This window comes from Macaca mulatta, chromosome 6 (genome assembly GCF_049350105.2).
Source record: "Macaca mulatta isolate MMU2019108-1 chromosome 6, T2T-MMU8v2.0, whole genome shotgun sequence".
NCBI classification, from domain to species: domain Eukaryota; kingdom Metazoa; phylum Chordata; class Mammalia; order Primates; family Cercopithecidae; genus Macaca; species Macaca mulatta.
This window is the reverse complement of record NC_133411.1, coordinates 97,460,001-97,477,320: the sequence shown is the minus strand read 5'-3', so window position 1 is coordinate 97,477,320 and position 17,320 is coordinate 97,460,001. Positions and strand designations below refer to the sequence as shown.

Genomic DNA, 17,320 nt, shown 5'->3' with positions numbered 1-17,320 from the left:
AAGAACAGAAAATTAGACATTGCATGTTCTCACTCATGTGTGGAAGCTAAAAAATGTTGATCTCATAGAAGTAAAAAGTAGAACAGAGGGTACTAGAAGCTGGGAAGGGTAGGGGGAAAAGGGGGATAGGGAAAGATTTGTTAAAAGATATAAAATTACAGCTAGATAGAAGAACTAAGTTCTTGTGTTCTATAGCACTACAGGATGACTACTGTTAACAATATTTTATAGTTTCAAAGTGCTAGATGGAGAACATTGAATATTCCCAACACAAAGTAATGATACATGCTTGAGATGATAGATATGCTAATTCTTTTATTACATGTTATATGTATCAAGACTTCACTATGTACCCATAAACATACAATTATTACATATCAATTAAACAATAAAATGAAAAGTGTTTATCTCTGTAACAACTCACAAACCTGTTACCTACATTTTATTCCCAGGCACACTGCCAGAACATCTATAGTCTAAAATATGACAATAACCTACCTACTTAGAGCTGCTCTTTTTTTCAATATCCTCTCATAAACATTTCATTATCCTTCCAGTACAAACATGTCATCCCATTCAAAATGAAAAAAAAAATTAATTGACAAGATTAGAAAAAATTAGAACAAAACAAAGAAAAAACACAACTTTGATGGCTTCCCCTTGCTTAAAGACTAAAGTTCAGCATCCTGAGCATAGAAAGCTGGCATTTAAACCAATCTATGCTTTCTGTCTCCTCTCCCACCACTTCTTTTCTAATTGCAAGACCTTTCTTTTTCCTTCTCAACCCATTGCTTAATCTAGGCAAGATTAGTCATTTTCCCTTGCAGCCTTGGCTAACAGTTTTCTCTGCCTGAAATTCCCATCTCTAACCATATACTCATTTATTATTTAATAAGCATTAAATGTGTGATTATCTCAGGGGCAAGTAAAATGAATGAAGTATATCAGGTCTGCTCAGGGCTTGGAAATTGCTGCCACGTAAATACTGCCTTGAAAAAAAAGCCAGCAATTCAGGTTTTTAATGTGAAAATTCCTGATTTTAAAAGTTTGAAGCAAATATTTGAAAATCTAAAACAATCTTTTGTATAACATTGTGTGTCTGACAAGCACAACACACCTGCAGGTTGTTGGTTTGGACCTTGTTCTTAGTTCCACTAGGCCCTAGGGATCCAAAGATAACCAAGACCGAGCCTCTGCCCTGATGGTCAACAGGCCCCTACTCACTTTCAAAATGCTCTGTTTAAATGGCACCTGCCACACTGGATTCTTAAGAGTTAATTGTTTACTCCTTGAATCATCAAATCCCAGAGAAGCTGAGCTGTCTTTTTACCACCTGGCAATAGTAAGTGCTCACCTGTAACTATAACCACAGACAGTTTCCTATATAGAAACTTGTACCAACTTGGTTCTAAAGTTTTAGTTATTTTGTATTTTCCCCTTCCTAAGTTGATAATATGCCTTGATTAGGCACCATCATGTAAGCTATGATCTAACTAAAGAATTTGCTCAGGTGCAAACCTAAAAAATGATCAGAGTCACATTTCAATTGTATGCTACAATTCTGAAAGTGTGTATATGTCTGTATGTTTGCCGCACATGATCCTTGCAAGATGGTAGCCAAAAGAAGGACTATTTAGAGATAATTTTAGTAAATTTAAGAAATTATTTTAGTCTAGGGCAGATCTTTTTACTTTGGAAAACAAGGAAAATGTGTTCACTTGTTCCTTGTTAATATCAGGGTGCAACATCTTTCCATTTAACAAAAGTACTAAAAATTTCAGCTTTCATTTTTGCTGCAGTTATATAATTTCTAGTTACCCAAGCATGCTTATAAAACTAATTTAAGCTGGGCACTGCTGGACTTAGGAGATGTCAGTCATGTTTTAGTGAACCAAACACTCTCATTTCACTAAGCATCACACTTAAGAGGGGACTGCTTGAACATCACTATTTCACTCCTCAATTGATCTAATTTCTAGACCCAGCCACAATCCAAATATGTGCATTGATCTTACATGGCTGCCATCTGCAAAGTTGATAAACATCAATCCTACTGAAAAAGAAATATGTTTGTGTAGTTACTTCGATGTTGTCAAAATGAAGGAGAATAAATATTTGTCTTCCCTAACTGTATAATGAGCAAGTTAGAATCCCAGTCATATTTCATATGTTAAAGATTTAGGCTCCTATCATTTTATTTTACAACTCTATATGATGTTACTGTATACACAAATTCACCTGTGTGTGGATGCCTGACTCTTTAATATTGAAATTCTATGCCTTGTGTTCATTAAGATAAATGTCTGTTGTCACTAACCAAACTGTAAGGCTTACCTGCAGACTGTTGAAAATGACAAAGAGAACCAACATCCAGAAGTGTCTGTAGGCCATGTGTAGTCCTCCCCAAAGCCATGTCACAGAAATCAGAGCAAAGAGATATAAAATCAGTGGAATTTCTAGAAATTAAAAAAAAAAAAGAATTTTTGAGCTTCAGAATACTGCACAGTCACATGTATACACAAAGTTATTTTTGGCTTCTTTCTGTGGTATTCTAAGTGCCCATTTTGAGAGAACAACCTTGGAAATCCCATTCTTATGCCAGAGGAGAGAAGGCACATTGCTGAGTCCACATTCTTTCTGTTTTGCAAATGGGGCTGCTGGTAGGTCCAGGGATGGATGGGGGAGGATGAGAACTGTTCCTCTCCTAGACTACCACCTGCTGGACTGTTCAGAAAGTACCACAAGCAACAATGGAGTTGTAGAAATCTCCTTAAAAGAGTGTTCCACCAGAAAATGGCAGTCAGTAGTGTGCTCCTGAAATTAGCATATTCCAACCAGGCACTTAATAACAGAAATTACATAACGTTGTGTGTGTGTGTGTGTTGGAAAAACCTGTACTCACATCCTTTTTCTGACCGAGAAGACACCAAAATTTATTGGTAAGTTTAAGAGCAAAGAGGAAGTGACTGATTCATAATGATCAACTAAGTTTATTTTACACATGTTCTAATGCAGTTTGTTTCAAACGTTTTCAGAATAGATTTTCTCAGGCTCAAGGGACTTTATTACCCTTTCCACTTGTTTATTTTGAATTTTCTTTGCTATCTGAGTTTTAGAATAATAACCGTACAGAGGTGATTTTAATATTTAAATGACAAGTTATATAAGAGTTAGAAAGTGAATCAGATCTTTGCAGTCACAAATAAACACATTTTCAAGCTGTTGAAAGACATCAGGGTAGACCACACCACTGACAACTTTCATGACAGACCTCAAAGCCCTTCTTTACCCACTACCATCAATTAACACCTAAAATCCTCGTGCACTATGGAATTGAAACAGTTGCTTACAACTTTAGCAATTTTCAAATTTAATTTTATTTAGAAACAATCTCAAATATACAGAAGAGGTGCAAGTAGAGTACAATGAGAAAGTTTTTTTTTTTTTTTTTCCTGAATCAATTGAATATTGTCAATCTGATCCCCCATTACCCTCTGAATAATGTGTTTTCTACAAAGACATTTTCCTACATAAACAGGATGCCATGAAATCAGGAAATTAACACCGATATAGTACTATCATTCTTAGATTCCATTTTATTATACCGGTAATTTCCTTTTTAGCAGAGAGATCCAGAGATCCAGCCTTGTATAGTTGACATGTCTCTGTAGACTTTTTTTTTTTGAGACGGAGTCTCGCTCTGTCGCCCAGGCTGGAGTGCAGTGGCCGGATCTCAGCTCACTGCAAGCTCCGCCTCCCGGGTTTATGCCATTCTCCTACCTCAGCCTGCCGAGTAGCTGGTACTACAGGCACCCGCCACCTCGCCTGGCTAGTTTTTTGTACTTTTTCAGTAGAGACGGGGTTTCACCATGTTAGCCAGGATGGTCTCGATCTCCTGACCTTGTGATCCACCCGTCTCGGCCTCCCAAAGTGCTGGGATTACAGTCTCTGTAGACTCTTAATCCCAAATGGGTCTTCCGTGTGTCCTTGACTTTTGTAACCCTGACACTTTTGAAGACTACCAGCCAGTTTTTCTTGTAGAGTGTCCTTAAATTTGAGTTTATTTGATATTTCTCCTGATTAGATTTAGATTATGAACTGTTAGAAATCACAGAAGGGATGCTGCGTTCATCTTACAGCATTCTATCAGGTGGCACAAGAACTCAGTTTGTCCCATTACTGAAGATGTTCATTTTGGTCACTTAATTAAGATGGTGGCTGCACAAATTCTTCACTATAAAGTTAGCATTTTTCCCTTTGTAATTAAGAAGTTTTATCTGTGCTATTTCTTTGAAACTATGTAAATATCTTTTTCCTTACCAAATGTTTGATTTATCCACTTATTTATTTTCTAATATAGACTAATAGATTCCTGCTTATTTAGCATATTATCCATTATTCTTTCTTTTACCCTTCTTTCCTTCCTTCCTTCCTCCCTCCCTCCTTCCTTATTTCTTTTTTTGTTTTCTTTCTCTTTTCTTTTTCTTCTCCTTTTCCTTCGCATAGGGTCATACAAAGTCTTTCTCCATTGCCCAGATTGGAGTGCAGTGGTGTTGGCACAGCTCACTGCAGGTTTGACTTCCTGGGCTCAAGCCATCCTCCCACCTCTCAGCCTCCCAAGTAGCTGAAACTACAGGTGCATGCCACCACGCCCACCTAATTTTTGTATTTTTTGTATACATGGGGTTTTGCCATGTTGCCTGGCTGGTCTTGAACTTCTGGGCTTAAGCGATCCGCGTGCCGTGGCCTCCCAAAGTGCTGGAATTACAGGCATAAACCATGGTACCCAGCCACTATCATTGTTTTGATGCCAAGTTGTCCCTAGTGGGAAACCTTTCAAGATGGTTTCTGTGCCTGTGGTTATATCCTCATCATTCTACTAGCAGTTGTTTGCTTTTTGGCCCAAGATGTTTCAAATGTTCTCTGTCCAGTCCTGGTTTCTTTTAGGGGAGAATGATATTTAGAAAGTGTGATCTGGGGCTAGGTATGGTCACTGCTGTTGCTGCTCCTAAGCTCTCTCAGTAGATAGAGTGAGAGGATACACATGCATATGCACACACAAATGCATTTAGATCTGTTTTACTCTATTTAAATCTTTATATAATGAAATTCATTAGTTCATTTCAATGCTTCTAATTCCAACCTAACATCACAGGGTTAATTCCAGTTTTCTTCCTTTCCATATTTGTAACTCTTCTGTGTTGGTAAGAGATCTACTTCTCATTATTTTTGAACTCCTAGATTCAGGCGATCTGCCTACCTTGGCCTCTCGAAGTGCTGGGATTACAGGCGTGAGCCACTGCACCCCGCTATTTCTTATTATTCTTAATATATCTACTGATCTGATCCACTCCTCTGCATGTAACCAACTTCCTATTGCTGTTATCCATTCTCTCGCTCAGGTGGCCTCCCAAACACACTCAGCGTCCCACAGTTCCTGCTGGGCAGTACTGCACTCCTCACATGGATTCCTTCCTCACAATGATTGGATTCTGACACCCACGCTTGGGCCCCTTCCTGCAGATGCACACCTTGCTTTGTACCAACTGATGGCTGTAGATGGAATTGTTCGGGAAAGGGAGGAAAAAGAAAGCACAAGGAGAGAAGGCAAAGAGGGAGAAGGGAAGTGGTGAGGAGAAAGAGGGAAACTGAACACTTTTTTTTTTTGAGAGAAAGAATGCTTTAGAAGGGGACTGTGCTGATATATATCCTTCATCACAATGTATACAAATTGTCTAAATTATTATTATAACTTTACAGGGAAAATAAGACTAATACAAGAAGATTTACATAGATGAATAATTTCTTTGTCACTAATGCTTTGCAGCAGGACAAGAAAATATATATTAAGATTTATTTAATTTTTAGAAAAATTCATTTTTATTTAATGAAATAATACAATTTGATAAAGGGCCAGAAGGCTCATTTTTACTTCTGACAAGATATCCTAATATTTAGAAAACCCCTAAGCTGTGGTCACAAAATTTTCAAAGATTAGGTATCAAGTCTGGCAACTGCATTCTTTTCTTCCACCGTGTAACAACAAAATTCTATTTATGGCTCTGTGCAGAGTACAAAGGGACACACACATTTCATATGAACAACTAGGAACCAATTTTCAAAGTCTGGCCTGTATGTTCCTGTAAGTTCTTAGAGCAAAGCAAGTGGTGTGTGCTGACAGAGCTTAGTGGAGAAGCTAAGGGAGCATACTGGGGCTCATGAGAATGTCCATGGCTTATATTTCCCTTGAATTCTGTAGAATAGTAGTTTGGCACTCCAGACTAGAAACTCTGTAAGGAAAAAAGCTAGTCATAAATAACTCGGCATACTTAATAGATCCCAGGCTTGCCTTCCAGAAGTACAACAATGATTAAGATAATGATTTCAGATAGAAGAAACATATCCAGAGGCACATTCGGATTTTGTGGGCCTTCTTATATTAGGGAGGCTTATATTGGGGAGGCTTGTTTAAAAAACAAAAATTACAAAACCATAATTAGGTACAGGATCTTGGAAGCAGCCAAGGCTGGTGAAAGGACCTGAAACTTAAGCTTCATCAGCTTTATGGTTAATCTACCTCTGAGGAGGCACCTTTAACTCTCTTTAGGGCCTAAGTCAAAAGAAAAGAGGTATTGGGAGGGGGTGATGGTGAGGAAAGTTAGTTGGGGGGCATGTGGTTATTAAACAGTGATTATAAATTTCATTTGGCAAACTGAAAAACAGTGCTTCATTCAACTGAAAATCACTTTGGTTTTATATTTCCTAAGCTGTCATTTCGTATTTGATGAACTACTAATAACTTCTCTGCTGTCTATAATTCAATATTTACCAAAGAAAGCATCTGTAATTGGTAATACTGGAAACAACTTGTGTTTAGAAGTGAATTAGTGAAGATAAAACAGAATCATTTCAGTGTTCTCAATAAAAGGAGGCCCTACAAACACAGTGTTGCACCCAAGAAATGAGTATCTATATAAAAGAATGTGCCATATAGAATAAAGAACTCCTACAACTTAGCAAAATACCCATTCAATCCATTTGAGAAATGGACAAAGGACATTTCTTTTGAGAAGATATACAAACGGTCAATAATCACATGAAAAGATGCTCAGGATCACTAGTCATTAGGGAAACAAAGATCAAAACCACAGTGATACCACTTCATACCCACTAGGATGACTATTATCAAAAAACCAGGAAATAGTCAGTGTTGGTGAGGATATTTAGCAACTGCAACCCTTGTGCATGACTGATAGAGATGTAAAATGGCACAACTGCTGTGGAAAACAGTTTGGTAGAACGGCCAAATGTTAAACATAAGTTACCATACGATCCAACAATTCCACTTATAGGTATATATTCAAAAAAAGTGAAGGTACAGGCACTCAAATGGATATTTGCACACCAATATTCATGGCAGTATCACAATAGCCAAGAGGTGGAAACAACCCAAACGTCCATCAACAGATGAAGAGATAAATAAAATATACTGTTTGCATATAATGTAATATTACTCAGTGCCATGTTCTTAATATTTGTGTTCTCCCAAACTTTGTATGTTGAAACCTAATCACCAATGATAGCATTAGAAGGTTGGACTGCTTGGAGGTGATTAGGTTGTGAGAACAGAGCCCTCATGAATGGGATTAGTGCACCCATAAAAGATGCCCCAGGGCGCTCGCTGCCCTGCCCCTTCCACCATGTGAGGACACGCTGAGAAGGCACCATCTACGGACAAGAAATCTGGGCCCTTGCCAGACACTGAATCTGCTGGCACCTTGATCTTGAACTTCTCCGCCTCCAGAACTGTAAGAAGTACATTTCTGCTGTTTATAAGTTAGCTGGTCTAGGGTATTCTGTAACAGCCTGAACAGACTGAGATACTGAAGCTTAAAAAGGAATGAAATTATAATATATGCTACGCCATGGATGACCCTTGAAAATGTTACGGGAAACAAGCCATACACGAAAGGACAAATAATTTCATTTACATGAAGTGCCTAGAATAGGCAAATTCAGAGGCAGAAAGTAGAACAGAAGTTACCAGGGGCTGGCAGGAGTGCAGAATAGTGAGTTATTGTTTAATGGATATAGAGTTTCTGTTTGGAGTGATGAAAAAGTTCTGGAAACATGGATAGTGGTGACGGTTGCACAACATTGTTAGTGTACTTATGTGACACTGAAGTGTACACTTAAAATGGTTTAAGATGCTAAATTTTGTTATGTATATTTTGCTACAATTAATAAAAAAGAAAAAAGACTATGCCAAGTAATCAGGCTGTGTCAAGATGAAGTTCCACGGAAGGGAGAAAAAAAAAAATCAAATCATCACAGTACTTAATTTACATACTTAAATTAACAAGGAGTCACAAATGTGAAAACCAAAGTAGTTTGAAAAGGTTTTAGTGAAAGAAATTACTTCTTGAAAGGCAAAGAAGACAAAACAAACGACAACAACAAACAACAAACCAGCAAGTAGATATGTCAATTAGTGCTACTATCATTAAGAAAGTCTACTCATGGGAGTTAATAGATTCCATTGAGATTACATCACATCTCTTTATTTTTTAGTGAAAAATATTATTTCCATGAATTTAACTGCCATTTTTAAAGAAAGTATGGTGTTGTATTATCTGTTTTCTTTGTAACTGCAGCCTTGGCTTTATTGCTGTGCACCAGTGACAACAATAATGGCTTTATTATGGAAATCACACTCCATTTACATGAAGCTGAAATTTATTCTGTGTTTACAATCTTCCAAAGTACTTGTTTTAATTTTACCTCACTGACCTTCTGATTCTAACAATTTGGAATGTGCTACTTAAACAAACCTATCAATGTAAAACATAGAACACAACTGTGAAATAATGTGGATTTAAGATATCAGCCAAGTGCTGTGGTTCATGCCTGTAATTCCAGCACTTTGGGAGGCCGAGGTGGGGGGATCACCTGAGGTCAGGAGTTTCAGACCAGCCTGGTCAATGTGGCGAAACCCTATCTCTATTAAAAATACAAAAAATAGCCGGGCATGGGGGCTACTCAGGAGGCTGAGGCAGGAGCATCACATGAACCTGGGAGGTGGAGGTTGCAGTGAGCCAAGATAGCACCATTACATTCCAGTCTGGGCAACAAGAGTGAAACTCCATTTAAAAAAAAAAAAAAAAATTAAATGAAAAGATATTAATGGATCTATTTCCAACAGTGGGCACACATTATTTTTAAATTAGAAAAGAAAGATAAATTGAAACAAAAGAGTATCAAAGAACTTTATTTCTAAAACACAGGTCTTTATTCTGAAATTCACAGATACTTAGAGACAAGGATGTTTCCGTGATCTGAATATTTTCTTGGTGAGAAAATATCGGTGTCCTCGAGGTTTCCTAACAAGGATTAACACCAATTCCGCAGCAGTCAGCCACCACTGTTCTCAGCAAATAAACTGAGGGTCATACAGGAAGACAATAAGGCACATATTTCACAGCACTGCCAAATCATCATGAGGACACTGTGCATGGGAGAGTGAACAACAGAGTTAAAGACTGGGGTCAGCCTGGGCAACATGGCAAGACCCTGTCTTTACAAATAATACAAAAATTTAGCCAAGTGTGGAGATGCATGCGTGTAGTCTCAGCCACTCAGGAGGCTGAGGTAGAAGGCGCTCTTGAGCCTGGAAGGTGGAGGTTTCAGTGAGCTAACTGTGCCACTGCACTCCAGTCTGGATGACAGAGTGAGACCCCGTGTTAAAAAAAAAAAAAAAAAAAGACTGGGTTTGCAAATTGTTCAAAAAAACACCCTCCACCTCATTTGGGTAACTGGCATTCCTAATCCTTGGCCACTAGTTCTATACTCGGATCTAATTTTAGAATTTCCTTTTCTCTTCAGCAGTTCTCCAACACATTTCCAAAATAGCTCTTGAAAACCCATTCGGATAATAAGAAACTCACTCTAGGTCCTTTGGCCTCTATCTCCAGATACGGTTGCAAATATTTATTGCAGCAGGCTAGACTGTATCAACACTTATTATGTGCCAGGTTCTTCATTTTATTACGATATCCTTCCTAAACTCATAATCTCCAATGTTACCTTCCTCCAAGCACATTAGGGCCAACTCTTTCTGAATCTGCATCTTCACTTCTCTTAATCTCCAGGCCTGGAGATCCCCAAACCACTTCAAACAGAGTTCCTCCACGGCTGAATTTAGTATTCCTCTTCTCATCACACTTTTTCCTCCGTCTGAGTACTGGTATCACCATTCACACCGATTTACCCTGATGCCGCATTTTCCTTCCTACGGTGCTTCAAATCAGTCGACATATTTTATCTACTAATTTGCTCTGAAATTTGTCCTCTACAATCCTTCCTAGAACATTGTCCTTCCTGAGGACTTCATCTCTTTTAGTGAGCCTATTTTGACAGATTTGTAGGTAGAGCTGTCTGTTCCAATTCACCCCTCCTACTCCTATTATGGCCAGATAAACATCTTTTTTTTTTTTTTTACATAGATGGAGTCTCAGTGTGTTGCCCAGGCTGGAGTGCAGTGGCATGATCTTTGCTCACTGCAACATCTGCCTCCCGGGTTTAAGCAATTCTCCTGCTTCAGACTCCCGAGTAGCTGGGATTATAGATGCCCACCACCACGCCCAGCTAATTCTTGTATTTTTAGTAGAGATGGGGTTTTACTATGTTGGCCAAGCTGGTCTCAAACTCCTGACCTCAGGTGATCCGCCCACCTCAGCCTCCCAAAGGGTTGGGATTACAGGCATGAGCCACTGTGCCTGGCCCAGAGAAACATCTTTTAAAAAATTATGGCTGGGTGCAGTGGCTCATGCCTATAGTCTCAGCACTTTCGAAGGCTGAGGCCGGCCGATCACTGGAGGCTAGGAGCTCGAGACCATCTTGGTCAACACGGCGAAACGCCATCTCTACTAAAAATACAAAAATTAGCTGGGCATGGTGGTGCATGCCTGTAATCCCAGCTACTTGGGAGGCTGAGGCAGGATAATTGCTTGAACCTGGAAGGTTGAGGTTGCAGTGAGCAGAGATCGTGCCACTGCACTCCAGCCTGGGTGACAGAGTGATAGACAAAAAAAAAAAAGTTATGTATGTATGTATGCATACATGTATGTATACATAAAAATGCATGTTTACATGTATTTTCATATATGATCATGCCATTTAAAGGCTAAAAATCCTTCAACTGCCTCCCATATCATAAAAGATAAACCTCACCACCAGTTCCTGCCTACTTCCCAGTGAATGCTCTCTAGTCTTCCAGGCACCCTGACCACACTGTATTTCTTCATGCGTGTAGCTCTTTGTCATTACTTGTTACGTGTCTATCTCTTTCATTAGAGGTTATTAAGTGCAGTAACTCAGTCTATCTTATTTATCTTTATATTCCCAGTGCCTAGCACATGGTCTGGCATAAGCAAGTCACTTAATGTTTGTCCAATAAAAGAATTGTTGATGTGACTTGTCGGTATGACCCTGCTTTTTATTTTTACTGCTGCTCTTTTCATCTGAAAGCCTGAATTTCTCTTTAGAGAAGCCCTGGACTTTGAAAGTACAAGAATGAAGATAATGCATTTCAGGGAAAAGTTAATTTGCTTTGCAGCAGTAGGTCTAAGGTACACTAGTCCTTTAAGATATGATCCATGGAGGAAAATAACTGCTCTGAGGCAATATTCTGAATGGGGATGAGCGTGAGGGATAGATAGATCTGCATCCAGCTTCCAATTCTATCACTTTTGAGCCTGTTGAGTGGGTCTCAGCCAAACTCCTTAACTTCTCTGTGCCATAATTCCTGATAAAAAAGTAAAGGATAATTGTGGAAATTTTAATAATTCATGGATCAATTTGTAAGTATTAGTTAAGGCTGATAGGTCAAATTCCATGTTCCTATTGAACAGCTATTGTGCTAAGCACTGGAAGTAAAGAGATGAGCCAAGGCAGAGGCAGCCTCTACCTGTGTGGATCTGCATTCCAGAGAGGGAAACCATGCACCCAAGGCACTCAGCATAAGGCTGGGAATCAGGCGCATGTTCAATAAGCATCAACTACTATTATCCTGATTCTCACCACCATCATGAGTTTAGTCACATTAGGGAAAGAGCACATAGCTATAGATACCCTGCAATTGTTGCTTGTTTTGTTCTGATGTGGGTAGTATTTTTCAAAGAGCAACCATGGCCCTATTTAATTGGCTTCATCTCTCGTCTTCTACAGTTTTTCCAACTTTATTTTTTTTTACTCCACCTCTAAATTTCCCTCCATTCCCATTACCTTGCTGCTTCTCATCTTGTCTCATTCTATTTCTTCCTTTGTAGATTTGAAGTTCTAAAATATCACATAGTAAATATGTGATAAACATGTTTAAGTTTTTTATATATATACACCAGAATCTCCCATACTTGTTTGGCTATAGAACCCTTCTGTTTATCCTGATGTAATCATGTGTAAGTCTAGACTCTGAGGATTGTTTTCAACATGCAGACTCAAAGTTCTATCACATTCAAACTGTCACTAAAAACTTCCTGACTAACCAACTAAAAATGGACCTCTTGGGCCAGGCATGCTGGCTTACACCTGTAATCCCACCACTCTGGGAGGCTGAGGCAGGTGGATCACCTGAAGTCAGGAGTTTGAGACCAGCTTGGACAACATGGTGAAACCCCATCTCTACTAAAAAATACAAAAATTAGGCAGGCATGGTGGCAGGCGCCTGTAATCCCAGCTATTCGGGAGGCTGAGGCAGAGGAATCGCTTGAACCTGGGAGGCAGAGGTTACAGTGAGCCAATATTGTACCATTGAACTCCAGCCTGGGCAACAGAGCAAGACTCTGTCTCAAAAAAAAAAAAAAAAAAAAAAGACCTCTCGGCATCTTCTATTTTCCCTCCCACTCTCTCTTTTCTGACTTAGTTTCTTCATAGCACTTACTGACATCTAACTCACTATATGATTTATGTGATGGTTAATTTTGTGAGTCAACTTGACTGGACTAAAGGAAGCCCAGATATCTGATTAGACATTATTTCCAAGTGTGTCTGTGAGGGTGTTTCCAAAAGAGATTTGCATGTGAATTTGCAGACTGGGTAAGCAGATGGCCATCCCTGATGTCAGTGGGCATCACCCAACACCTTGAGGGCCCCAAAAGAACCACAAAGGTGGAGGAAGGTTAGCTTCACCTATCTTCTACTTGACTGCTTGAGCTGGAACATTCCTTCTTCCACCTTTAGCATTCCTGGTTTTCAGGCCTTCAAACTCAAACTGAAATCTACACCATTCACCTCTGCCTCTCAGGCCTTTGAAATATACCACCAGCTTCTTCAGTCTCCAATCTGCCAGTGATCTCTTGTTGGTTCTGTTTCTATGGAGAATCCTAACACAATTTACATATTTGTTTATTGCTTAATACTCTCCTAGAATGTGAGCTCACAAAAGCAATGAGATAATTCTCAAGCACTAGTTTAATGAATTTAAAAAGACAATTTCTGATTCTAGTTTAATAAATTTAAAAAAAGGCCTTATGGGACTGGCTAAGAAGACATACTACAGTTAAAAGTAAAATTGACAAGAAATTGTACCCCCACTATCCCCTTCACTCTTTATTTAAAGAGTAGGGAAGGTGCAGAGAGAAATGTGGATGTCACAGCAGTGAGAGAATTGCTTTTGGGCTGCAGGGGCTTGATAAAAAATTGGAGTTTGTGGCTTGTAAACAAAGCTGCCTATGAGTAACATTTCCATAGAGACACTTTAATGGGATTGTTTCTTAATGGGAGGGAAAAAGAGAGGGAAGGAGAAAAAGTGTGATGGAAGCATTAAATGCTTCCCAGAAACAATCCACCTTATCTAAGATTTTCACAGACATATGTCAATTCCAGGGCCATTGATGAGTCAAATTTACTGTACAATATTGACTTTCAAACTCTGACCACAAACCGCAGTGAGAAATGCATTTTACATGTGAACTACACAATCTTTAAAGAAAACTTTTATGAAACCCAAGTTAATGTATGACACACTTTGATCTATTCTATTTGATTCGATCCTATCCTATCCTATCCTATCCTATCCTATCCACTCCACTCTATCCCATCCCATCCCATTCCTATACTATCCCATCCACTCTACTCTCTCCCTTGCCATCTCATTCCATGTAAAATATGTTGGCAGTGGGACTCATCAATGTACTGTGTGACCCACAATTTTTAAACTTTTGCCTTAGAAGGTAATTTAAGTAGCTTGTCCGTTAGAGGTAAAGGTAGGAACAGTAAACATAACCATAGTGGAGGCTTCCACCGACTACCTTCTGACATGGATTTACCCTGACCCTTACTGATATGTGAAGGATACAAGCATGATATGGAAAGATCTGTGCAGGTGACATACTGGATCTGCAGGCAGAGAAGTGAATCAGTATTGGCCTAGAGTATATTTTCCAGGGGTAAAGAAGAGAATGTAAGCAAATTCTCAGTGGAGTCTCAAGGTTTTCTGGGAACTTAAAATGCAGTACTTTGTCAACAGCTGACTTAGGGCTCTCCTGGATGCTAAAAGACAGTCCAGTGTCAGGTTTACTTTGAATGTGATTTATTGGGGTTGAAAAAAAATGGTTCAAACCTAGAATTATGGTCTTGCCTTGCAAAAGCTATATATAATTTTCAATTTGCAGGCTATAATTTCGAATCTAAGGAGAATAACCAAGTTAGATGAGACCCACACAGACCTTGCAAGAACTATTATTAGAGTAATTCTATTTGAACCATGTACTTCGAAAGTGCCAGATAATATTCTGCTGAGGGGGGATCAAATAGATCTGTGATTCTTAAGGAAAAGGTTAAGTGCTCTGTTTTCTTCTAGTGAAGAAAAAAATTATTGAAACTATGGGAAAAGGAATTATCATTTGGATTTACAGCTATCTTAGTAATTTTCTACATATTTCATAAATGTTTCATAAGGTAGAATTATGAAAACAAGTTCTTAGAAGATTAGAGTTCTAAAACAAATATGAAGTCAGCCAACTAATGACTGAAGACTGGCTTAACCTAGTTTTCTAACTACATTACCGGTTACTCAACCATTAAGGAGCTCAAGATGCAGCTACAGGCATGCTCAGGCAGCTAACAGCAATTTTCCAACACACTTAACTTTTGTAATACAATGAAAATGTACAATGCATCTTTAAACCTGCCTATGTCTGTATTTTGAATCTGACTAGATGGTCTCCTAATTTTTGGACATTAGATGACTATGTATTTGGCCATGAATAGCCAGTTATCTTTTATAGATAGTTTGATAAGACATCAGTTAGCACTCATTAAGAGTTAATAGGCTCAAATTCAATGCTGAAATCTTGAGTCAGAAATGGCATGATGTCTCAGGAAAATTAACCCTAAAGATAACCCTAATTGTGCAAGAAGATATTTGAATGAGTTATCATAAATGTCAGTTCCCAGAACTGTTTTCTGGTAGACCCTCAATCTGGATAAATGCCAGCATACCTCAAAGCTGCCTTTGTTTCTTTAATTTCGTTCTCTAACCATCACACACAAAACTGTAACACAAATTTAAAATTTGATTAAATTGTTTTACTTCCCTTGCCATATCACTATTCTAAAAATTCGACTTGAGTTAAATCCTTTGATTCTCTTATCAATGTGATTAACTGCATCTCTTTTCCCAACAGCTATCAGATTATCAGGGTATTGTCTGGTCTTAGAAATAATGGTATTTCCCAACAGCTGTAGGTATATTAGTTACTCTCTGTTGTTAAATAATTATATTTTTAATTAAGCAAATGGATACATAACTCACGCAGAGCTGTTTTTTACCCATTTAAACAATGGTACAATAGCCACAGGTGTGGCAGGGATTTTAATGCGTAAGGGAGTGAACTAATATTTTATTGCTCATTCTTACCAGCAACATTGGACCAAGCCCTTACAGAGAAAAAAGGGAAACAGTGGTGTTCAGAAAAAAAGGCAATTCCCAGATTGAATGCCATATATATACTCTAGGGAGAAAGAGGCTGTCTAATACTTGTATATTAGTGATCAAAGTGATTTGATCAAAGTGATTTGTGCCCAGCGATAGACTATTAAATTTTATTTCTGTGTTTGTCTGTCAATATTACATGTAGACCTTACTTTTTGTGGTATTTTAATTCCAGGGTTTTTTTTTCTCCTTTTAAAATGTAGAGTTTAAATTGTTAATGGTTAAACTGGTTCACAGGTGTGTCTGATATTATTAGCAAATGTATGGTTGATGTTATAGCTTCTTTTTGCCCCAGGCTCACAACTATATGCTTCCATTTTTCTTTTTAAGAAAAGGAGCATTAGAATCTTATTTAACTCTGGATACTATGAGTTTGACATTAATAGTTTAAGACTAATAAATGAGCAGCCATACAGTTTTTTGGTCACTATGCTTCCTAAGCCTCCAAAATGGAGCTATTTCCACTATTCAATTTCATCTTTAATAAGCTAGGCAGATCCTGTTACCTTCTTGTTTTGTTTCCATTCACTTATTTTTTTACCTGGTGGAGTCTGTCCAGTGACAAAGTTTGTGAAAGATGTTTGTAAAAAAACCTTTTTTTCACGGTAGCAAAGCAGCTTTAATATAACCATGGATTAAATATTTATTTGCAAATACTCTAGCACTGGGGGAAAAAGATGGGGAGAAGGAAATCACATGTCTCGGAGATTGTATAATTAAATGAGTATAAGAATCAAATATTGTTCATTTCAATTACTTATTAATTTATAACTATTCTGATTTAGTCTTTATAAAATTGTACAACAGAGCTTTATGTAACTAGGCAACACGTTTAAATCTTTCCTATAAGCAAATTTCTACTTCTTCCTTGAAGTTGATGAATCCTAATTGTAAATCACATTATTTGCTTTCTTGAAGGTTATTTATGATAAAATTTAAAGCTTGATTCTGTTAAATTCAATTAAAAGAAAAATATCTCTTTTGAATATGAGCCCTCAGCCTATTAAATGTTAAAAGATGGACTGAGGTTAAAAAATATGACTGGGTGGAATTTATTCACAAAAAAAGGCAGAATAGTACAGTGATTACAAGCATGGACTCTGGAACCAGGCTACTTGAGCGCCTTCACTAGCTGTGTGACCTTGTGTTAGTTACTTAACTGCTCTGAGGCTCAATTTCCTCATCTGTAAATTGAATATACTAGGCCTCCCAAATAAGGTTTTGTGGATTGTGAGGATTTAGTGGTTGAAAAGTGGAACACCATGAACAGTTCCAGATAAACTTTGGCTTCTGTTTGTTATTCAAGAAATATATTTCTTTAGCACCAAA

The 17,320-nt window shown here is 38.1% G+C and overlaps 1 protein-coding gene across 1 annotated transcript in view; it reads right to left on the bottom strand.

Moving 5' to 3' along the window:
• Positions 1 to 17,320, bottom strand: part of ADGRV1 (adhesion G protein-coupled receptor V1) — a 594,013-nt gene that overhangs the window by 62,548 nt on the left and 514,145 nt on the right. Inside the window, exon 87 of the mRNA XM_015140403.3 lies at positions 2,335 to 2,456. Coding sequence (XP_014995889.3) covers positions 2,335 to 2,456 — 122 coding nt within the window. The remainder of the gene's footprint in view (positions 1 to 2,334; positions 2,457 to 17,320) is intronic.